This window comes from Drosophila guanche, unplaced genomic scaffold (assembly GCF_900245975.1).
Source record: "Drosophila guanche unplaced genomic scaffold, DGUA_6, whole genome shotgun sequence".
Classification (NCBI taxonomy): Eukaryota; Metazoa; Arthropoda; class Insecta; order Diptera; family Drosophilidae; genus Drosophila; species Drosophila guanche.
The window spans coordinates 7,140,505-7,164,210 of record NW_022995745.1 but is presented as its reverse complement, the minus strand read 5'-3'; the positions used below and the strand labels follow the sequence as shown (position 1 = coordinate 7,164,210).

Sequence of the window (23,706 nt, the reverse complement as noted above, 5' to 3'; positions counted from 1 at the left end):
AGCGGATCGCAAAGGATGGGATGAGCGAGGAGAGGAGAGGAGAGGAGAGGATCGTATCGGAGAGCAAGTGCAACCAGCAGCAGTCAGGCAGGGAAACGGGAAACGTGACAGGTTACCGGGAAATGGAAAAATGGGAAACGGAGAATATGAACAATAAAATGTAATTCAATTATCTATCTTGGTCCGCGCCTCGTACGTATCGCAGTCTAAATGGTCTACAAATTAGGGGCAAACCCACAAGAATACGAGAGCCGATGACAGGTCGTGGCACAGGTTGTTGCACCAGCAGCGGATTAAGCGGGTTTCCGACTAGGGCTCTACCTAACCCAGCACCGGGGTGATCGGTGATCGGTGATCGGGGATCGGACATGGGACCGACTGCACTCAAATCGAGTTACAGTGCCAAAAACGTGTGCGAGGGCGTCAAAGTGTTAACAAGTGTCATGTGGATAAGAATGTGTCCTTTGTGCCCTGTGTCTTGTGTTCCCTGCCCCGCCGCACGAGCTACTATGAGGCTGCAAACAAGGGAATTTGGACAGCTGGCACCGCTTGTCCTTCTCCTTCTCCTTCTCCTGCTGCTGCTGCTGCTGCTGCTCTACGGGGCGTTGAGCACAAACCGCGCTGAGCCGCATGATCCCCGCTGGCCGAGTGTACCTGTTCTTTGATCATTGATCTAGGGACGCTCCCGCTTCGCTGTTGTTTGTTTGGGTCTCCAGCACAAGCAGAGCCAATCGCTTGGTCAGGCAACTGCATAAATATGGATTTTAGCACACAGTTTTGTGCAACAATTTGGCATTACTGAGCCTAGTCTTTGAGTTTGGATTTGCCATACTTAAGCCATAACATTGTGTGGCATATTTGTCTCGAATAGAACACCCACCAATAGCAGAGCTAGAATGATTTGCTTTTTTCTTCAAAGAACTTCTAGGAATAACTTGAAAACTTATCCTCCATCGATAGATAAACATCAATAAATTCCACAATAAATTTGACTAATAAAATTTGTATTTAATTGAAAAAAAAAGGATAATTTTTATACACATTAAAAGACGTTAATAAATATTTCTTTAAAATTAAATAATGAAAAAAAAGGTTGGAGTACAAAAACTACATAACAGCAGCGTGCAAAAAAAAAGAATGTCTGGGAATAAATTACTTACGATTGAGAATAAAATAATTGAGAAAAATTGGGTATATGTACAGGGATGAGACTTAGTTTAGGCTTAGGAACTAGATAAGCGTCATGGTTAAGCGTTTTTCCCCCGTTTGTCAGCGTCGGCTTTCTCTCTCTCTCTCTCTCTCTCTCTCTCTCGTTTTCTCTTTTTCCTTTACTCTCTCTTTCTTTAGACATATATGGATGAGGGCAGGGCCAGGCCCACCTCGAAATAGTTGCGCTCATCGACTTTGTAGCGCTTGAGCGGCGACTCCTTGGCCACCAATGCCGCCGGCTGTGCCTCCCTGCCGCGCTTTAGCCTCCTCACTGGCGTCTCTAGGCAAAAGGTGTTGTCCCCCAGCTTGGGTGGCTGGACACGAGCGGTTGTGGGCGTGGGCATCTGGAGGAGCACATGGTGTGGCAGCTTTGACACTGGCGAGGCTGGCTCCGGAGTGGGAACTAGTGTCAGGGGCTGGCTGAGGGCCAGCGGCAGGGTGCTGAAGCTCAAGTCGCTGGCCGGGTCGTCGCCAGGGGCGTAGGAGGGCGACAGTGTCAGGGCACAGTCCGACTCCAGCTGCTGCTTGACCAGGGTGCGGCGCCGCAGATTGAAGGTGGAGCGGCGCGGCTTCTTCTTGGCGCTGGCATCGGCCTTGCAGGCGGAGTCGAGGATGGCGTCGATCAGCTTGTCCAGGGTCTGGTCACCCATCTGGGCGGAGGATGGCGGCTGCGGTGTGATGGGGCGCAGTGGCGCGGGATGCACTGTGGCCGGTGGCACCTCCATGGTGGCCACAAAGTCCGCCTCCAGCTTGCGCTTCTTCAGCTGCTGCTGCTGCTTGTAGCGAGGCTGCTCCAGGAAGGGATCCAGGGGCGCCAGTCCCCGCATGGCCAGGTGCTGGCCGCTGGGCAGCAGCAGTGCCGCCGCATTGGGGGAGTACTCCTCGGCGTAGCGTGGCAGGGTGCTGGCATAGTGGACGCTCTGCACCCGCTGGTATTGCGGCTGCTGCTGCTGCTGCTGACGCAGATGGGGCGAGGCAGAGTGCTGCTCCGGCGTCACATTCCGTATATCGCTGAGCGGGGCCAGGACCAAAGGACTGTTCCTCAGCCGCACCACCGCCGGCACCGGGGTGGAGGTGTAACCCACTCCCAACACGTTCTCCTTGTTGGCTATCGTGGCTCTCCGCTCACGCCGCTGCCGACGCTGCAGTCTCCTGGCCTGGCTGGGCTGCTGGATCTCCTCCGCTGCGGGCAACAGCTCGTTCAGTCGCTGGGCCGAGGCGGTCCACTTCAGCATGATTGGTCTCGTATGTTCGTGGACTCGGGTAAAAAAAAAAACAGATCTAGATCTCTGTCGACTGTTCTCGACTGCTCTCGCTGACAAACTGAAGCGGTACGGGGCGAGGGCTGCGTTTTATACCCCGCGCGTCCTTAGGGGTTGTTGCGCAAGCGCACCCCGCCGGGCCAAGGACTCGCACTCTCTGGCTCTCTCTCTCTCTCTCTCTCTCTCTGGCTCTCTATCTGTGCTGCTGCTGCTCCTTTGGCATTGGTTTCTCCACAAATTTTGGGCCATTCTTTGGCATGCCATCCAACTAACACCTTAGCCAGCTCCTTTCCCAATTCTCTTTCCTGCTCCTGGTGCGGTTGAGCAGTCCCGAAATGATGTCTAGATCCCTATCAGACATCGCTCAGTTATTAAATTTGCTTTTATTCCCCCGCGCTCAAGGAAGTTATCGTTTCCTTCCCTTCCCCTCCCCTGCCCTGCCCTGCCCTTCCCTCATTTGAATGTCACCGAGGGTCGCGAGAGCTTCAGCAACAGGCCCTTTCGCCACTTGTCCATGTCCCAGGGCCCAGGAGCAGCCAGGTTAATTAGCCAGGCCCGTAGATTGGACAACTTCCTGCAACTAAGGGAGCTCCTGGCTTCCTCCTTGCCACTTGTCTCACATCAGCCATTAATTGCGGCTCTTTAGCGGCCGCAAATGACATTTGAGCAAGTATACAAAAGTCTACTCGCGTTTTTCATAATTGAAAATGTTTGCCACTTCCGGGAGGAAACGTTAGAAAACGCTAGAAAACGTTACAAACGCTGGGAACGCGACGGTTCAAGCTCCTGACATATGTAGGTCCAAGCTGCATTAAAGCATTCCCTCACTAGTCGGTTTGGATCTCCAGATTGGACAACTGCTCTAGATGAAGAATTTCATGGATTCATGGATTGAAAGTAAAGTAGTAAAGTAAAAACTAAGAGTCTTCCACGTCCACTCAGACGGAGTGGTCTGCTTTGTCAATTTGTGGATCGATTCAAGGAGTGCCGAAAAATATGAATATGGAAATAATAAACAGATCTAAATTATTGATGACAGATCAGCGATAACTGCCCACATGTGTGACCTTTGACCAGCTGTTGGGTCTACTTGAGCGGCGCTGGAGAAACGCTTCCGACCTGCGGGTCCTTAAGCGCCACCGAACCGCCAGTGAAGTGATGGCTAAGTGATCTTCAAGGGATCTCTTCAAGTGAGATGGAAGTGATCTTCAAGTGATGAGCGCAGTCATCAGAGCGGACAGGCAACGATCTCGTTCAGCGATCACTCAAAGTATCCGTGACCAAAGGAGATTATCCAGCGATGGAACTACATATCTAGATCTAGATCTAGTTGCAGCCAGCACCAGAAGCGAAACCACTTTCTTCGGCCATTTCTTCGCTTGCATCTTTCCCTCATCTTTGCCTGAGCTCTTTATTTGCGATCTTTCTCGGAGATATATTGCTGAAAGATTGCTCCTAGCGAGGATCGTATATTTCGCACGTTTCCTTCGACTCTTTCTTTTTTTGCGGTGAAAGTTGTTTGCTTTTCATTGCTTATCCTTTTGCTCTCTTTGTTTGCTCTGCTCTCCGACTATCTTTCGATCATCTTTGTGCCTGTAGCACAAAGGCGGTAAGGGTTAGTTAATTAATTGCCCCGTACCATCCGTTCCATCTAACCCCGGAGCTGAAACCGCTGCAAATTTCTCAACTTTTCAACTCTTTTCCTTCGCTTCCCTGCGAAATCTCCTTTTGGTTTACTTTCTGCCTCGTTTCTCCGCTCGTTGTACCCTTTGGCGCGAGGACTTCTGCGTTGGTTCCTTTCTGTGCCGTTGAGTTATAGCTGTTTACATAGCCGCACAAAAGGATTAAATGAGTTTTTGAGAGAGTTTTCGGCGAAAAAAAAGATCGAAGCCGATCGATCCCTCTGTCGCCTCGGGCCTAACGTGTTGATTAATTTGATTCAACGAGCATCCTTTCGTAACGAGGCGTGGCCGAACGTTGTCCCGAACTGTCTTCGATTACTCCGCTTCTCCGCTCAAATGCGATTCGTTTCGCTGGCAAAATTACCATAATCCTCGCATTTTCTGCGGTTTTTGTCGAGCCCACGAGGACATCTCGTATAAAGAAATGCACAAAAACCACTCAAATTTAATTTGAATTTTCGTCGGCTTTTTGTTGTCGCTTTTTTAGTGTGCGACGATTTTACGCTTAATTAACGGGGACAAGAGTACAAGAGGCCTGATGAGGGGCCAGCCGAGAGCCGAGAGCCGAGAGCCAGGACACGACCCGGCCGAGGACTGCCCGAAGTCACGATCGCTATGCAAATTGCCCGCAGGAGCGCAGCAGAGCGGTGTGAATGCATTTCTATACCCTTGCAAAGGAAGTTATGAATTTTTCGAGATGTTTACAGAGCCGAAGGTATTTTTCTTCTGTCTTAATGGTAGCTAGCGCAAACTTTAAGCCGCGAAAGAGTGTAATGTTTCCTTAGATAACCGAATCCAACTCGAGTCCATTGCATTTCGTATGCATCGTTCATGCGTTCATCATTGAACGATCTATTAGAGTATCACAAGCTTCGGCCCCGACGCTACTCTTTCGCTCGTGTTTACTCGCCCTCTTCTCTTAGCGCGTCCACGAAGTGCCACTTGACTTTCACTCTTTGCCTTTCATGAGCGATTTGCATTTGCATTTGCAATGCCGTTGCTCAATGGAGCATAAACCTGGCGATTCTCTCACTCTGCTTCGCTGCCTCTCCTCTCGCTCGCTCGCTCACCTTTGCATATTTATTCGCATTCGCAGCCCTTTACCTCTGGTCCTGCAGCACACTGTTGTTGCATGTGATTAATGCGTTTCTGCTTTGCATTGTGTGCGAAATTTATTGACATTTGATTTGCTTCGCCGCCAACAAAAAAAACCAAAAACAAAACTGATTCAAAAAGGCCCAAAGTGTATCAAATGTGTGTCGCGCGGCTTTGTTTGCGTTTTGCATAAGGAATAGAGCCCAGCGGCGGCCAGAGGGGGAAGTGGCATAAAAAAAGGGGAAATGTAAAATGGGAAAGTGAAATGTTCAGGACTTCATTAACCTATTTGCGCAGATTAAGGGAAATAGAACACGTATTATCGAAGGCAAACGGAACCAAAAATATGATTTATTGATTGCAAATATTTTCAGGATCCATTTTTAACGGATCCCTTGACACTGAGAATGGAATGACAGCACTTCATGAACGGATTTTGTGGGTATGTACCATAGAGAAATGGTAAAACTGTATTATCATATGAAACGGAACCCACGAATGGCTCTTAAGTCCCCGACAAAAATGATTAATTGATTTCATAACTTTTTTGTGATCTATTTTTTCGCCAGAAATAATCCCATCAGAGCGCAACCCATGACACTCTAACGCCTACGGCAGTCGTTCCCAAGGGGGGGGACGAGAGGTTGGCTGCACCTCAACATGAGTTGGCAGAACTGTGCCACATACGTAGGTAGTACATAAAGGATAATGGCAATAACGGGCCCAGCCATTGCCATGTTTACGCTCATAACTTTCCAACTCAAAAGTCGACCAACTGTCAACTGTCAAATACGAGACAATTTTCAAACGAACGCAATTCTGTGCTGAAATTGCCCATTGTAGCCCACAGGAGCAGCAGACGGAGGAGGAGGAGGAGAAGAAGGTTGTGGATGAGGACTAGGAGGGGTCGGGATGTGCAGAAGAGCGAGCGACTCAGACTTGATGTGACCCTGAAAAAATAAAGAGCGCTGGAGATGGAGAAGCAACGCAGAAGGAGAGCATGCCAAACGAGGAGCAAGCAAGACAGCAGCCAGAAGAAGAGAGCGAGCGAGCAAGACAAGACAATGCATGCCATAATGAAGAGCACACACACAACGGGAGATTGTCTGCTGCAAAAGCGACATCAGCAGCATCCAACAAGCAGAAGTAAATTACGACAATGCGAGCAGCGGAGAAAAGTAAAGTAAAGGAGAGGAGAGGAAAGGATGCGGCCTGAGTGACGTGCCGCATGCCTTTCCCAACGCTGCGAGTAGGGGGGAGGGGGAAGTGGGCAAAAGGAGAACAGAGAAAAAAATTAAAGAAATTGCAGGACCGAAGGGGCGCAGGGAACTCGCTGAAATTATGGCAAATAATTTAGAGCAAAAACAGAGAGAGTCCCACAGGCAGGGAAAAAGGGATCCTCGGAGCCGATCCCTGCATCGCGATCCTAGTCGAGTGTGTTTCGGTGCCGTACCCTGCCTGCCCGACGCTTCCCTACCACGGCATACCCAACATGATTGCATTTCTGGGTTTGTTCGTTTGTCATTTGCCTCGCTGCCCACAAAAGACGCGACGGCAGCAGCAGCAACAGCAGCAGCATCAGTCAGAAGATGTCCTTGCCTCTCCCCTCCCCTCATAAATTTGCAACAATTAAAAGTAAAGTTAATTAAAATTTATGTGCGACAGTTTTGCACACTTAAAAAGTACAAAAAATAAAATTGCAACAGATCGTGGCGGCTCGAAGAACGAAGACCAAGTCGGGCCTCTTCTAATTGCTGGGTGTGGCCAAGGTCCTGAATGGCTTCAACGACCCACTTAAGAAAGTAGCATGTATGGGGCAGATAGCTGAGAGACAACAAGCCAAATGTCGTGTCCGAAAATGAACAATTTTATATTTATCCACACCTCAGAGAATGGGGAGTTCTGGACTTTAACTCTTTGAACTGAACATTGAAAGAGATTGAATCCAAAAGAGAACGAATTTTTTCCATTTTATTGCACTGTAATAATTTTTATATTCCTGAAAGCAAAGAGTTCAGTTCCTTGGCACAGAATACCGCTGCGATCGGTTGTTTGGGTTGGGCGGCGCCTCCTTTGCATACCACCGCAATTGGCGCCTCTGGTTTTATGGCCCGATGCGGCAATCGAGATGAACTCTCGAGGTGATCTGCATTCGTCTAGAGCTCCGGCTTGGTCCAGCTTTTGTTCGGCTCACGAGCTCTTGAAGGGGAACAATAGGGTCCTGTCAGAGTTGATGCGTGGCCGATCGTTGAGCAGATTTATTGGCCCCTAAGTCTTTGTCTCAGGCTCAGGATCAGGCTCTGGCTCTGGCTCTGGAATGGCCGCACGTTCCACACGCTGTGACGATGGTAGTCTAAGAAGCGTGAAAGTGCCGAGCCGAACGGAACCATCCAGCAGCCGGACTGCAACAAAGGATCTGTCCACTCACCGGTCACAAGATGAGCCAATTTCATTTCCTTTTCGCAAAAATTGCCCAAAACGTAGTCCCCTCTCCTCTCGTGTCCTGTCCGGCTCACTAAATTAGAGCAAATGCCAATGTCTTTGGCGGTGCAATGTGGTTCAGTGCGGTGGTTGTAGGCAGCTGGCCGTAGCCGCTACTGAGATTAAGGCCGATCGGACGTCTCGCCTATTATCCCTTTGCCTAAAGGGAGGACTCTGAGCTGCGGCTGCTGTAGATGGAGAGCTCCTCCGACCCTGGCTTTTTGTTCCTGCTCAGCTGAGAAAAATCCCCCATATGGAAAACCAATTATGGGACGGCGGACGGCGGACGGCGACATCACGGATGTCCAGCCAGCTATGACCCTGAGAAAGCAGTCGCAGGAGCAGAACTTAACCGCAATCATTACCGCATTCTCTCTCTACACACTCCCCCACAGAAAGGAACAGCAAGAACTTGCGCCCTTGCTCGCTCTTCTGCGCTGCTCGTCCTCTCCCGTCCCGTCCCGTGCTGTAATTGTCGGAAGTGCAACTACTTGCGATTAGAGGCTGACTTGGACTATCCGCTTGGCTGACTCCCTCGCTCACTGCGACTCTGCGTCGAGAATGTCTTGAGGTAGTCTTTAAGTTAATTGCTGCATTTAGTGAGGACACCCGATGTGGGACAGCGATAAGGAGCCGAGTAGCTGAGGAACCAGCGCAGCTGTCCCAAGCAAAGACAAGACGGAGCCAGGAAAGTGCAAGGAAAGAGTGTGAATGTGTGCGCTGATCTTGCCACAGTTGTCTCTGTGCCTAAGTCGACTTAGCACAGATTTGTTTTGCATTGTATTCGATTCGTGTAAGTCCTGACGGCTGGTCAACTGCCTAACCCTGGCCCTTTCTCGATCCCAACCTCAGACTCTCAACCCCTTAACCCTTTCCTTACTGATCTGCTTCGTGTGCTCATAATTGAACTGTCTTTGTCCGGGACTGGGTGTCAAAATATTTGCCGGCCCTCCATCTCTCTCGCCTCCTCCCCATTCCCATCTCTTGGGTGTCCTGCCCAATTGGACCTATGCTAATTCCGGGATGTGCAACATGGATTTCCATGTCCGTAAAATATGATTGCTTTTAATCCTTTTGTCAAGGCGATGACAAATAAATATTTCCACGATGTCATGTCAAAATACCAGCCCGAAAAAGGATTCGACTCTCTCTCTCTATCTTTCGCCACGGTCATGGATTTTCATTTTTCATTTCCATATTTCCATTTTTTTCTGGTAACGTATTTCTGAATTTTTTATGCAAATTTTGCCTGCCAAGGGGGGGTAACGTCACTCCGTCACGTCAGTCGCAGCCAGGACTCGGAGACGGAGACGGAGACGGAGACGAAGACAAGGCCAGAGACAGAATTCCGGAGCCCTGAGGGCCCTGACGTTAAGTCCATTAAGGTGTTACATGGCAACAATCTTTGTCGAGTAATTACAGGCTTGTTAGCTATGGTTGCAACAACATTGCTTTCTCCTCCTTCTCCCATCACTCTGAGGGTGCCGAGTTTTTTGCTCAGCTCTTCGGTTACGTGGGAAATGTTTCCTTTTTTTTATGCAGTCGGTTTTTTTTCTATCCTGGCATGTCTGGGGCATGTCCCAGCGCATGAACATCATTTATGAGTGTTTGCGCGAAAACAAAGGGATCAGTTGGCTCAGGAGGCTCAGTGCGAGCAAGAAATGAAGATCAGTTGTCAATCAAGGTGGCAGGAAATTACCATATCGATGAGGGAGCACGGCGCACAACATATTCCATGGATAATTAGCTTACAAGGATACTCCTCCCTGCCTGCAGACCGACAGACATTGCTCTCGCTCTCGCTCTCGCTCACACTCTCCCCTGGCGCGGTTCGTGCCGCTGTCTGTTACTTTTATTATTGCATAATATGTATTTAATATACTTTTAAATGGACAACGTTGATTGGAACATTTCGATGAGTTTTTGTGTAAACTATGCAGTAATTATTATTGAATTGAGTTTTACTTAGATCTAGACTGTAGCTCATAACGAAATGATCCCCGACTCAACAGCGAGTTTAAAGCATACCATCGATGGGATCGTACACGCCCGACAAGACATCAGTGCCGTGCAGTTTTTTGTATCTGCACCTGGCTGAAAGTGATATGATAGCCATGAAACATCTCGGACATGCCTCGGGGGACCATGCGACATCAATCCACCCCCCCGATGATGAGCCAGCTCTGGCACCAACGAGCCTAGCTCGAAATTAAGCAATTACAGCGCGCTCGGACAAAACGCTGCTGCATGACCAATTAAATGTAAACCGATCAAAATAGTTCAAACAACTTGCAAACAGCACAGGGACAGCCACTGGGACTGGGACTGGGACTGGAACTAGCCAAGCACGTGTGCAAGTATCAATAAAAATAAACACAAAGAAGGACATCGGGATCGGATCGGATCGGATGAGATGATATGGAATGGAATGGTGCGGAGCCGGGCAGCGTCATCTGGCCAGCGATCGTTGTCGTGTTGGACAATTTAATGCAATTAGTGCGATATGCGATGGTCAGAGTCTATCGGTATCGGTATTCCATATCGGTAATTACATAATTACAGACACAGAGCAGCGCGTGTCGATTGAATTGGGAATGGGAATGGGAATGGGAATGGGGGTTGGACACACTCCTGGACACATCCATTGTTTTCCTCCCTCTATCGCGGCATTTTTGTGTGGGTTGAGTTGAGTGGTAGGTGGCACATGTCATATGCTTCAGCTTTCCAGTTCCGATTCCGATTTCACTCGGCTGATTAATGATATTACATAATCCCATTAGTACCAACGCGACCTCGGGCATTTCCATGCCCGGGATACAGTGGGCACTTTAGGGGGTTTCAGATCATGCAAAAAAGAAGACTGAAAGGAAAGACTAGTTTGGACTGGGTCGTAGCTGCAAATACCCTGAAGCATGTATTTGAAACTTCGTGAAGTGCTCAACTTTGGTATGAGGATTACAATAAAATGATTACAAATAGGATAAAACTATCTGCTGGTAGCTTAGACTTATAAGTGCCAAGTCTATATCGACTCTTTCCTGGATCCCGCTCTATTTCTTGTGCTTGTGCTTGGCAAAAAAACATTATACCCTATGCGCAGGGTATTAAAATCGGAGCTCTGCTAAATGCATTCAACCGCAATAATCGCGAAAGCGAAAATCGCGCAAATCGAAAAGAAAAACATTAGCGCCTAATGCGACTTAACCACCACCATCACCAGGGAACCAGGGATCGGGGCTGGACAAGCTCGCCCGTGCCCCCGCCCCGGGCTAATCGAAGACTCTTGCTCTACATATATTCCCAGCCCGAAACGAGTGCGGGACAGGGACACCCAAAAGAGCGCAAAAAACGACTCGTATGTGTACCTTTTTTTTTTCCAATGATGATGTGTTAATTTCATTTGATTGACATCTGTCCAGGTCGGACTACTAAATTCGATCAGTGCCTTCCGCATTCCGGAGGATTCTTCCTTAAAAAAAAAGGAAACATAATGGAAATGCAGAAAGCAAGACAGGACACAGACCATCCCATCTCTTGACTTGTCATGTAAATCTCGGGACATTCTCTTTGTGGATAGGTACGGGTATGGGTCTGGGCTTGGGGAAGGGGATGTGGATGTTGTTCCTTGTTGCGGCTGGCCAAGCATGACGCGACAGTTTTCGGAGCGCTGTCATAAGATATAGTCCCGATTGAGCTGTCAGCGCATGACAAGTCACAAAATCAAAACTGGCCCAAAACACGGCAAACATACGAGGAGCGGGAGGCGGGATAACAACTTCAAGTAATTAAACTACTTCTTCAGCCCGAACTTGAAAAAGATCGCACCAATCCAAAGGATTCTGTCTGCAATTGTTGCCAACATTTAAGTGAGACAATGTCAAAACTTTACTGCATGACAGATGCAAACTTCTCAGATAAGTTTGGCAGTACAACAAGAAAAAAGAGCAGCAATAGCGGACGAGGGTTCCAGATAAGAGATTCGAGATCCCACCGAAGGGTTATCGATGTTGTAATTTAAGACATTGCATTTCATGACGTTTAAATTTCGCAAATTGTCAGAAATTATTGCATTCGATATGCAGCGAACAAAAACCCGAAGATCGCACACAGAAAGGTAAATTGTGCAATGAAGCCAACATTTTGCATGCCCTCAGCCTTTGATGGGCTTTGATGAGCTGTACCCCTGTACCCCTTGACTGTCGCGGGACAGGAGGAGGCAGGAGGGAGGAGGAAGGAGGAAGGCCTACTCTTCTAATCGCTCGGAAAATGCCCAGACATCCCTCGACACCCAGTCCGTCTTGGGTTGGCCCTTTGGCAGCCCTTAGCCCTTCTAGTGGTGTCGCCAGGAGTGTGTGAAAAATTGATAGACTTGTCATTCGGTCTGGGCTGGGCGGCGACCATCGACTCAGCGATGTCCTGGCGGGGTGGAAATCTGATGTGATGCCAGTCCGTTGTCCTCCTTCTCGTAAAGTTGCATAAATGTCAGACGACTGTCATGACAACCTCTTGTAAACGCCCCATAATCTTTATTATTAATGGTACAGCCTTCCTTCCATAATCGATGAACGAGTATTCCCCGTAACTTATGCGAAGCCATCGATTTGTGATCAATACTCTGAATGCAGGAAAGAGTTAGATTGAGTTGGGTATGGGCATCAACCTTTTTCCATACTTTATTGCTGTTTCTACTGACTGAATATTTTGCCAGATTTTTCTGCAGAAATACTCAGCTCTCATATCATTTCAAATTTTGAAAAAAAAAAACGTTAAGCTGTCTTGAGGTTTTCGATTACCAATAAACTGGTTTGGCTACCGTTTTGCTTGACTTTTCTTTATATTCCTTATATTATATTATCCTTATATTTCCTTATATTTCTGCCATCTTCAACCAAGTTTCATCCACTTCAACCTCTATCAACCGAACTCAATCGACATATTTGACAGCGGAAGCGCTTTTTAACCACTGTTCCTGCCGTGAGGCTGTCCGCTCGAGGCACTACCTATGGCCCATTTCCGCTTCTGCGGTGACATTAACGATGTGGTCGACGATGAAGATCACGATCAAGATCATACATATATACACTATAATAACTCGCCCCCTCTTGTAGAAGTTCTTGGGCAAGCGATGAAGTCGTCTTCCGCTTTTCCAGGCCAGCTCTTCTGCGCTGAGCCTCGCTCCAATAAGAATTTTGTTGAAAACGCCGCTAGGTGGCGCAGAATTGCTGCTGAAAATTAATTTCCTCATTATTTTTATAAAATTGTTGTGTGGGGTTACTTATACTCTTTAAATACAATTGAAAACGTTACACGAGCTCTGCTGAATTATGTGAATTTTTTAGATGGTTCCATAGAATTTTGGGAGTTTTTGGAAAACTCTTATTACACGTTTTTTCTTGCTTTTATCTCCTATAGGAAGCCAAAGGTTCCTGATAAGAATAATATATCCTGTTGGATAAAATAACTAAAATAAATATCGGAAAGGAAAAGTTTGTCTAATTTGAATAGATTTAGCTGTAGTCAATCTGGTTTACCCGGCCTTCTATCGACATCAATCTAGTTCAACCAAGTTCCACTTGTTTTCCCAACCAAAAAGTAGTACACTCCACCATCTAGTCCTTTTCGTTTGTGTTTGGAAATTATGTATGTTTATTGATGAATACTTTTACTTGCATTGTTTTTCACTTTCTTACTCTGTATCGTTTTATACATGCAATGGTATGGCCTGCTGGTGTTCATCTCTCCGATTTCGGCTATGGCAAACTGTGTACATCTACATAGATTCGTATTTAAAGGTATATGCATATATTTATATGTATATTTGCGTGTATATGTGTAGGTTCACGGTCATCTACTCAATGCACACAACAATCGAAGTGATGGCAAACGAAAATTCTTTTTATTATTTTATATGTAATCTTAACCATAGGTTTTCCTCTACATAAGTGTGTACATATGTACGTATGCATGTATGTGTCTATATATGCAAAAAAAATACATGTATATAATATATTATATTACGATCTGTCAACTGTGGGCTACGCATCTTATCAAGACATTCGACAGTGACAACAGAGATACAGTCAGTTGTATCAAATCCTTCCATCTAGCCATTTATGGTTAGAAACAATCGATCGAGTTTTGATGGTTTGTTTGCAAATTGCCAAATTTCTGCTAATTTGTGCACGAGATACACATGGGATATACATATCATAAGATTATGTCTATGTGCCTATGCATATCCCTTGTGATGTGCCTGTGAATGCACTCTTGATGCTGGAATTAAAATTTGTCTATACCACTTAACACCTAGGGGTGTGAGAGATCTTTTGAAACTGATTCTCTTTCTGAGTTTTTACATTTTTTGCTGTTGTCAATATTTAATTGGGGAACATGGAACGTGAGTGGGAGAAAGTTAATTTGTGATTTTCAGTTGTTTTAGATGTTCTCAACTGCGCTCCTCTAAGCCGCTCAAGGGCGTCAAATAATTTTGCTAATTTCGTAATTAATTAATCGATTGGTTTCGTTTGCCTCCTGCGATAGCTCGGCTGCTCTTAGACTCAAAAGATGTCAACAAAAAGAGACGCAAAATGTCAGTTCAAAAATATATATATGCATATGCATGTCCCTATGCATCCCTATGGATGGCCTATGCCTTCGATGTGCGCTTTTCATTTTTGGTTTTGGGGGAAGGGCTCCGCTTTCATAAATTTCAACTATGCAAAAATTAATGCGACAAAAATTTAATTTAGTTTACAATTTAAATTTGTGTGTTTCTTGTCTTTTTTCCTCATAATTTTCAAGGGTTTTCTTCGCGTTTTTCTTATTTTTTTTTGGTTTAGTTGGTTTCAGCAAATGTTGCGCATTTGTTTTGTGTTCAAACTTTGTCAAGGAAAAGGTTAGTGTGGATGTGGGAAGGTAAATGGGTGATCGATCAAGTGAGTGGTTGTATAAATATTTGCACTATGTTATATGTATGTATATATAAAAAAAATCGCATAGTTTTTGTGTGTCTTTGTACTTTGTTAGAAATTCACGCAGATATGCTGAGAAATAGTCCAACCGAGTCCGATAATCAATCCAAATCCAAATCCAAATCCAAATCCAAATCCTATCTGAACCAAAGTTTGTTGCCCGTACGGTGCCATGCCATTTCCCTCATTTCCATGTTTCGAATGATTCTCATCTTTTGTCTCACAGTTCCGCCATTTCCATTGTAAATTTCCTTCCATGCCAATATTTCTTCCGTTTCATTCCTATATTCTAGTTTTGTTACCGTACATATAACTTATATGGTACATACATATACTATGTATTTCCTAAGCCTAATTGCGATAGACTGATAGATACATACTAAACCTAGGCATATTCATATAATATGGATAGTTTGGGGGGATAGTGAAAACATTTAAAACAAGGGTGAAAACAGGTTCCTTATAAATTGCACATAATTGTTGACTTATTCATATAACTACCACCATAAAATATAGTACCTATTGTTTTGTTTTCGTTTTAATCATAAAAAGTTTCAATTTGGTCGATGCTCCTCCTGCTCCTGCTTCTGTTTTTGCTTCTGCACTTCCATTCTTCATTTTCTTTCTCTTTTTATACGTGTGTGTGTGTGTGTGTTTGAGGTGTGGTGGGGCTAGGAGGGGGGCTTGACATATAATTTACAATTCTCACTAGGGTTTCATACATATATCATGCTTTTGTTTTTTGTTTTTTTACTTGCAATTGGCACATAATTAATTACTAAAACGTTTCAATTAAATTATACTCGATTCATAAGAAAACAATTCTCATGTGTGTGTGTGTGTGTGTGTGTGTGTGTGTGTGTATTGCACATTATAACGGTAGAGCTCTGCGTACAGTTTCCACCAAAAGCAGCTCTATCTCAACTGAAGAAAACTGAAAGAAAAATCCATAAACGTAACGAAAATGAAATAAATAAAACAGAACAAATTAGTTAACTAAACCATTTACTAAACATTTATTGAAATCAAAAGTAGTTGTTCTTGTATTTGTTGTTGTTGTTGTTGTTGTTGTTGTTGCTGTAGTGTTGGGTGCACTCGGGTGGAGTGGGCCAAAAGGTACTCCAATCGAAAATCAAGAGTTCAACTTGCCTAAAAACTAATTGCATTACTCATCTGCATGTGAATCAGAATTAAATCGGGTAAGAGTACGAGTGTAAGTGTTGAACAACAAACAAAAAAAAATAGTCATGAATTAGGTTACGTATCCAATAATATGTGTATAGTATTTGTATATTCCAAACTGATTAACTGATAAATCCGCTGAAAACTGCAACTGAGAACAGTTTTTCAAAACTAAACTACGATATACTTGCAATCCAAAATAGTAATCATCATTATAGATAATAGATTAAAGATTACAGATTATACATAAAGCATTAGGGTTGTGTGCTCTCAAAGGTAAAATTAATAGAATCGAAGAAACATAGGTAGTTCTTACTAACTAATTCAATAGTAATAGCTTGTAGTGTGTGGTGTGGATTTTTGAATGGATTGATTGTATTGGATTGGTGGCTGAACAATTCATTATCCACCATTATCCATCCTTCCATTCGCTCACCCGTTTTAAACACAAATGTTCGTGATCTTTGTGATCCAGAAACAAACAAAAAAAAAGTTATATATAAAGATAAGGCGGAAAAAATAAACGATTTTCTATTAAGGCAAATCAGGTTAAAGCGATCGATCCTCGTTCTCTCGTGTTTAAGTTTTAACATAATATTGAATATAAAGCTGCCAAAGCCATGTGTGTGTGTGTGTGTGGTGTGTGTGTGTGTGTGTGTCCTTAAAGTGTTCTTAAAGTAAATTCTAATTTCTGGTTCTTCTATAATTTATCAAATGATTTCTGCACTTCACTTTTGAATTTCTTTTCCTTCGGTTACTCATAATTGCTATTTTATGGATTTATATGCATGTAATATTACGTGTGTGTTCCTTTATTTTTTTTTTTATTACATTTTTATGGGGTTCAGATTTTAACAATTTGAATTTTCCCTCTCTCTCTCTCTCTCTCTTTCTCTCTCTTTACTAGAGTAGAGTGTTACTCGAAATATTTTCCCTCAGATAGAACAAACAAATTTAACTAAATTCCATTTACAAATATTATTTTGCATACGATCTCCTGGCTTCTTCTTGGTGAGCCCTGTGGAGTCGTGGCATTCTACATTATTCTCATCTTGTGGTTGTGTTTTTTCATCGGGTTTTTGTGTGTGTTCTCAATTAGAATTCTTACAATTAATTTAACAGCTCCAATCCTCTCTCTCTCTCTCCACCGTCCCGGATGGGCTGATTGGAGGACTCCGCATGGAAGAGCAAAACGAGTGGATGGTGGACTGCTCGTCATAGCATCCACAAGGATGAGGATCGGTTGGGGTTACAAACTACATTTTTAGATGATTACACTCTTAAGTAAGTTTTTCTTTCCCTTCTATCCTTCTATTCTGTTACTTTTCTATTTCTTCTTTCCGTTTCCGTTTCTTTTTAACTTATTTCCCTTCGTGTTGGTGTTGTTGTGGATTGTGTGTTTGTTGCTTGCTGGAACAGATTTCAAGCATAAACTAGTAAATGCTAAACAAATAGGACAAGGTTGAGGTTGAGGGGTTTGCTTAGGCAGCCGTGTCCACCTCCTCCACAATGTGATTGGGCGGCACCTCGCTGCTGGCCCCCGATGCTGCTGTGGCTGTGGCGGTGGTCGTTGTTGTTGCTGCTGTGGCTGTTCCGCCAACCCCTGCTGCTGTGGCTGCTGCAGTTCCTCCTGCTGTTCCGACAGTTCCCTGGGCAGCAGTGGCCACCAGGGCGCTCACTGCACTGTACTGGGCGCCAGCGCCCACAGAGGCAGCCTCAGCGCCTGCACTGGACCCCGCAGCCGCATTGCTGACATTGACCGCGTAGGGTCCGCTCTTGAGTTTGCGAGCCTCGCGCTTCTGCTTGTGCTGCTGCATGACCAGGCGCAGCTGATCCATTTTCGACTTGGTCTTGAGGTTGTCCATCTCCTGTGTGCACTTCTGGCACGTGAACTCCTTCTCGCGTTCGCGCTCTTCCCCACCGGCACCGGCCACAAGGCGATAGCGACAGCTGCAACCATTTCCATTGCTGTGAATGGATGTGGCTGCTGAACTGCCGCTGCCATTGCTGCCTTCCAGGAGGCAGCAACTGTGCACGGACTTGGATGATGTGGAGGCTGAGGATAGTACTGCGGCCGCTGCTGCCGCTGCGGATGCCTTCGATGCGGAGTAGCCGCCAGTCAAGGCTGTCGACACGGCTGTGTATTGGTGGGCGCGACTGCACTTGACGCAGTTGTGATGCTTCGATGAGTACTGCACGAGAGAATTTGATTAGTTTTCAGGGTCTCAATGGAAAGGAGCTGCTCGTCACTTACAATTTTACCGCGGGATCCATGGTGCAGTCCACTGACTGCAGCTCCTGCTGCTGCAGCAGAGGAGGAGGTGGATGCTGACGAGGAGCCTGACCCACTCGAGGAGGAGCCGCTGGGTGCCTCGAAGCTGATGCGCGCCCCGCGGCTGTACTGGGGCGTGGCACTCAGCAGATCGTTGAGAATGTGAATCACCGTCGAGATGTCGCGCTTGGGGCGACCGTAGCGGTCCTGCAATGCGGGGTTCAGGGTGCCCGAGAAGGTGCCAGAGTAGATTCCCTTCCCATGGTTCTTCATCGACTCAATGACGGCCCCGGAGCCGCCCTTCCTTGGTGTCTCATCGCCTGCACCCGCAGAAGAGCCGCCGACCACGTGGCTGCCACCACTGCCACCGGACCCCGAGGAGCCGCCGCCGCTGCTGCTGCTGGAGCTGCTCACACTGGCCCCGGACAGATCGATCTTGTTGGTGAACACCTCCTTGGAGAGCTTGCGCAGCGTCTGTGTGAGATTGCGCGATGCCTCGGCCAGTGTCCGAGTGTCGGACACACCCAGTGATGCCTCATCCGGGTCTGAGGAGGCTGAAATGGTGGCTTGAGGGGCTGTTGCTGTGGGAGCAGCTGTGGGTGCTGCTGCACCAGTTTGCTCCTGCTTGCGGCGCAAGGCAGATCCCGATCCCGATCCCGATCCTGAGGCGGAAAAGGCGGCTGCATTAACGCACGCCTGCTGGTAGAACTGATTCTGGCTGCTGTGGTTATGGAAGTGGCGGTGCTTGGAGCGCGCAATGCGGTTGTTGCCGGTTTTGTGCATCATCGAGTTACCGGAGAAGGTGACTCCGAGGCTGCTGCTGTTGCTGCTGCCAGCGCTAGTGCTGCTACTGCTGCTACCGCTGGCCGAGGAGCGGGACGCTGCAAAGCCAATGCAACTGTCGGGGCACTTGTTGGACCTCGGTAACATTGGGGCAGTGGCGGAGGCACAAGCAGATGGAGGGGCAGCCGCCGCGGATGATGCCCCTGTCGTCTGGCCAACTGGCGATGTGGCCAGACGCGTGCAGAGGCACGACGTCAGCTTGGCGGCTATTGGATCCTGTTGACAGCCATTGCTGCTGCACACTCCGCCACCCGATGAAGCGGAGGCGCTGCTGGATGTAGAGGCAGGCGGCGTGGCCGTGGGCGGGGTGGAGCTGCAGCTGCAAGTCGAACCCGAGCTCGAGCCCGAGCCCGAGCCCGAGGGAATGTTCTTGATGGCTGTCATCTTGATGGGGCTCGAGACGAGATTCGAGAGCGATTTGATGGGCGACTGTTCCAGCAGGTTCTTGCCGGTGGCGGGACCGACAGACGATCCAGATGATCCGTTGACCGTCGTGCGCCTTGTCTCCTTGAGGGCAAAGCTCTTGACAATATTCGGGATGCCGCCCTTGATCAGCAGTTTGGTCAGATCGGGTGAATTGATGAGGCTTTGACTCTGGCCCTGTCCTTGGCTCTCCTGCCTTCCTCCAGGTCCGGCCCGGTGGCTCCCAACGGCAGTGGCAGCACTCGATCCTACCCCTCCCGAGCTGGAGCTGGAGCTAGAGCTGGTGCTGGGACTGGGGCTGGTACTGGGAAGTTCCACGAACATCTTGCGAAGCGAGGACATGCCCCCGCCGGTGCCGGCGGCCACCGCCGAGGCGTTGTGATGATGGTGATGATGATGGTGGTGGTGATGATGATGGTGATGCCCATGCCCATGGCCATGCCCATGTCCGTGCCAGGAGCCATGATGCAGGCTCGGATGCTGATGGCTGTGCACGTGCCCATGGCCGATCTTTCCAAGGCGCTGGCCTGAGGGGCGAGCACGGGTGTGCGATGATGATGAGCTACCGTTGGAGGAGCCACCGCCACCCACCAGCACTGCTTGTGATCCGGCGGTGGAAGAGGAGCCGCCACCGCCCTTCGATAGAGATGTAGAAGCGGCGGCTGCCGAAGTCGCATTGCAACTGGAACTGGAGCTGGTGGACGAGGAGGTGGCACCAGCAGCGGCAGCAGCTGAGACGGAACCACCGCCAGATGCGGATACCACAGTGGCGGCACTCGGATTAACTGTGCTCAGCTGGAGTTGGATTAGCATCATGTGGTCGCCCAGGCGCATGCTCAGATTGAGCGGCGTCTTGCCGCTGAGGAAGTCATTGACCTGCGAGTCGTTGAGTGATTCCAGGGCCTGCATCACTGTGTTCTCCGGACGCTGGGCCTGCAAGAGAAGAGCGAAGGAAAGGTAAGATTAGATTTGTGGATTATATTCGTTTTTGAATGCAACTGCTTGGACTGCTTATAGGACTGAACTGCTTTTTCAAGCACGACTTGCGTGCACCATTCTTGGACTGCAGGATTGGACTGCTTGCTTAACTGCTTGTTAGCTTATGTTCCGCTCTACTGCTTGCCTCGCTATGCTCCCTGTGTGGTTATCTAACGAGAATTCGGTACGCGTTGCAGCATTCCATTTAATGAATTCATTCATATAGCACTGACAAATGTACATATGGAATGTGTGTAGTTGTTCCTCCCCTTCCCTGCCACACCACAACATTCCAGAAAACAGAACCAAACCCCCCATTTTCAGCACCAATAATATTTGCTTTTGTTGTTGTTGCTGTTTCTGTGGTACGTGATTCAATGCACTGCCTTTGTTGCCTTTCTCTACGTAAAATCAAAATCAAGCAACAGTAACTACAGTGAAATCCCTATGGACGGACATTCCAGAGATTCGATGTTCTTTCTCTGATGCTTCTCTCGTAGAGATCCCTGATGCTCTTTAATCTTCGTTTATCCTTGATCCAGGAGAGATTTCATTGCGCCTCCTCCTCCTCTGTCCACAAATAACGCAGTTAACAAAAGGGCATTCAAGTGCGACTCAGGGGTCTGACGCTGGGGTCTGCGGTTAATTAATCATTTCCATTCCATATATACAGATGCAGATTCATGCATAAATATATGTCTACATATATCTGCCACATGCACTCTCAAGTGCGAGAGAGAGAGAGAGCCCCGCTTGGGGGTCATTTTTTATTGACTCTGGGGCTCTGGGTCTCTGCCTCTGTGACACAGTGACCCAATAATATTCAAATGAAGACAAAAAGCACAAGACGAAACTCAACTGAAACTCTGTTCAGATGGAAAACGACTACGACAACAACAACAATGACGATGTACATATGTAAGTATGTATCCACTTTCCCTTTGCCGCATTTAACGCAGCAGCAGACCTTATGCAACCCCACCAAAAAGTTTACACCAAAAGTGCGGCCTAGCAACCAACCAACAAACCCAAACAACTAACAAAAATAGCACCTCTTCGGAGAGATCGAAGCTTTAGATACTCTCCACTCTTTGGCAGATGGGATCAACATCAATCTCGTGCACATCATTCGATCGAGGCTGCTATTCTGATACAATGATCAAATTTTTATTCAAATCTAAGAGTAGATGTACGGACAGAAGGAGGAAACCCTAAGAGCCTAGATCCCAGGTTTTGTTTTCTTTCTTCAAGCCTCCACCCATGATCTCTCTGCTCTGAAGATAGGGTATCCCCAAAGGCCCAAAATGCGGCTATGATGTTCAGGCCTATTTGGTGACGTTGCCGCTGCTCGACTGTGACTGTGACTGTGACTGTATCCATGGCTGCCGCTGCTGGCTAACTGTACCAAGGTCAACTGACGTCGTCGCACGCAACTTACGTCACCTCCCCCCCAGCGTCGGCGTCAACGCCAACGACAACAGCAGCAGCAAAATCGAAAATTTCAAATTTTAAAACAACAACAACAAAGCAAAACAAAGGCAGGCGGCACCACGGCAATGCTGTAATTTATTAACTTTGTGCAAATTAAGTGGACTTTTTTTTTGGTTTTTGATTTTTGGATCTGATTTTGCTGGTTTGGATGTTTGGATCTGTGTTTAAACTGGTTTTCGAGAGGGGGTCCCCATTAGTTGTGTTCCTAAAATAGGGTAACCTATCATCGTTATTAACTCTGTCTTTGGGTTTATCGCTTCAGTCATTGTTTCCGTCATAGTCCGGAGAAAAGAGAGTCTTATATTCCATCACTCATGCACTGCTTGCTTTGGTTTGTAATGCTGCTTCATGCAGTTTCTTGGTTTTCAGATGTAACATCCCCGCTGCTATCTATCCCTGTTGATCCTCTCCTACATAATCGATAGATCAGCAGCAATCAGCGGTATGAAAGCGCAAGTCGCACACACAAATTTGTTCATAAAAACACTCGTACATACATTATTTTTTGGACAAAGCAATCTTTTCTTTCTTTTGTGTGTGTGTGTGTTTTCTGCGTTAGTTTCTCTCTAGCAATCTGTGTGCTTTGTATTGTGTATGCAGTGCAGATGTGTGTGTTCCGTTCGTGTTTGCTGACCATGAAATTATTTTTATTGCGTAGCTTTTGTGGCCTGCCATTCCAATGGAAGTTTTTCAGCGCACTTTAAAATTTGTAACAAATTAAATTGGTCGCTGCGCTGGCCTGTGTTTGATAAGGGGCACACACAACTGTTTTGCAGGCAGGGTGCAGCCGGGGGGAGCACGTACGGGCACCACTCGTATTAGTTGCGCCTCTTTTTTATAGTACTAGTGGCTGGGGACAAAGACAAAGACAAAGACCGGCGCCAGTGCCAGCCAGGCGGCCTGTGTTTGCCTTCATTATCTGAATGGACAAGCATTGCGTCAAGCAGTTTGCACTTACCGCCGCCACCGGCCACCACACAGTTTGAGGGGAACTGGAACCAGTTTTGTTTTTAGTTTTCTTCGTTTTGTGCATTGCTTTTTCGGCTTAAAAATACATTTATCTAAAGGCAAATATATGTATAGTTGTGCCGGTTCTTTTTTATTCACTGTTTTTATTGTTTGTGGAACTTATGTGTCATTGCAGAGCCCGCGGGAAATGAAATCATACGAGAGAGAGGCTTCCCCTCTGGGTGCCTTTAGATAAGTCAGCCCAGGAGCAATGCGGATCTCTCTCTCTGTCTCACTGCTGTCACGCCTTTGCCTTTGCTTTGTTATCACCTTAATGATAGGAAACTTTGTGTAAAAAATACTTCGAATCAAATCGATTCCAATCACAAGGCGCCACAAGAAACAGCAACAAAAAAGCGCCACTATAAAAGTTTTCCATTAAAAAGAGATTACAGCGAATACTACTTAAAGGGGGGAACAACGCATGCGACAAGTGAATTCCTTGGCCAATTATTACTCATGCCCCCAAAAGCAATTAAATCCAACTAATAATAGCAATTTGTAAATGGCAAAAGCACACACACACACACACACACAGAAAGACAAACCACAGCCCCTCTCACAGGTCCGTCCCCCCTACAAAATGGCAACAGCAACAGCTCTGGGATTGCGAATCGATTCAACAGAAATGATAAATATAAATGAATATACACAGAGTATAGCAAACACAGATACAGATACAAATACTAGTATCTACTTGTGATCAAACAGAGAAAAGATACAGACAGAAAAGAATGAGAAAAGAGAGAGATAGGGAATGATTGGAATGTTATCAATCGGAGTATTCTAGTATCTAGTATCTAGTATCT

At 46.7% G+C, this 23,706-nt stretch overlaps 2 protein-coding genes across 2 annotated transcripts in view; both read right to left on the bottom strand.

The window, feature by feature from the left end:
- Positions 1-1,097: 1,097 nt before the first annotated feature.
- LOC117580949 lies at positions 1,098-2,516 on the bottom strand. The gene has a single exon (XM_034267735.1). It carries the CDS (start codon positions 2,442-2,444, stop codon positions 1,344-1,346), a length of 1,101 nt encoding a protein of 366 aa, XP_034123626.1. The 5' UTR covers positions 2,445-2,516; the 3' UTR covers positions 1,098-1,343.
- Positions 2,517-15,688: 13,172 nt separating this feature from the next.
- Positions 15,689-23,706, bottom strand: part of LOC117580699 (midnolin homolog) — a 28,912-nt gene continuing 20,894 nt past the window's right edge. Inside the window, exons 3-4 of the mRNA XM_034267339.1 lie at positions 18,137-20,353; positions 15,689-18,074 (exon numbers count right to left, since the gene is read on the bottom strand). Coding sequence (XP_034123230.1) covers positions 17,364-18,074; positions 18,137-20,353 — 2,928 coding nt within the window. The 3' untranslated portion in view covers positions 15,689-17,363. The remainder of the gene's footprint in view (positions 18,075-18,136; positions 20,354-23,706) is intronic.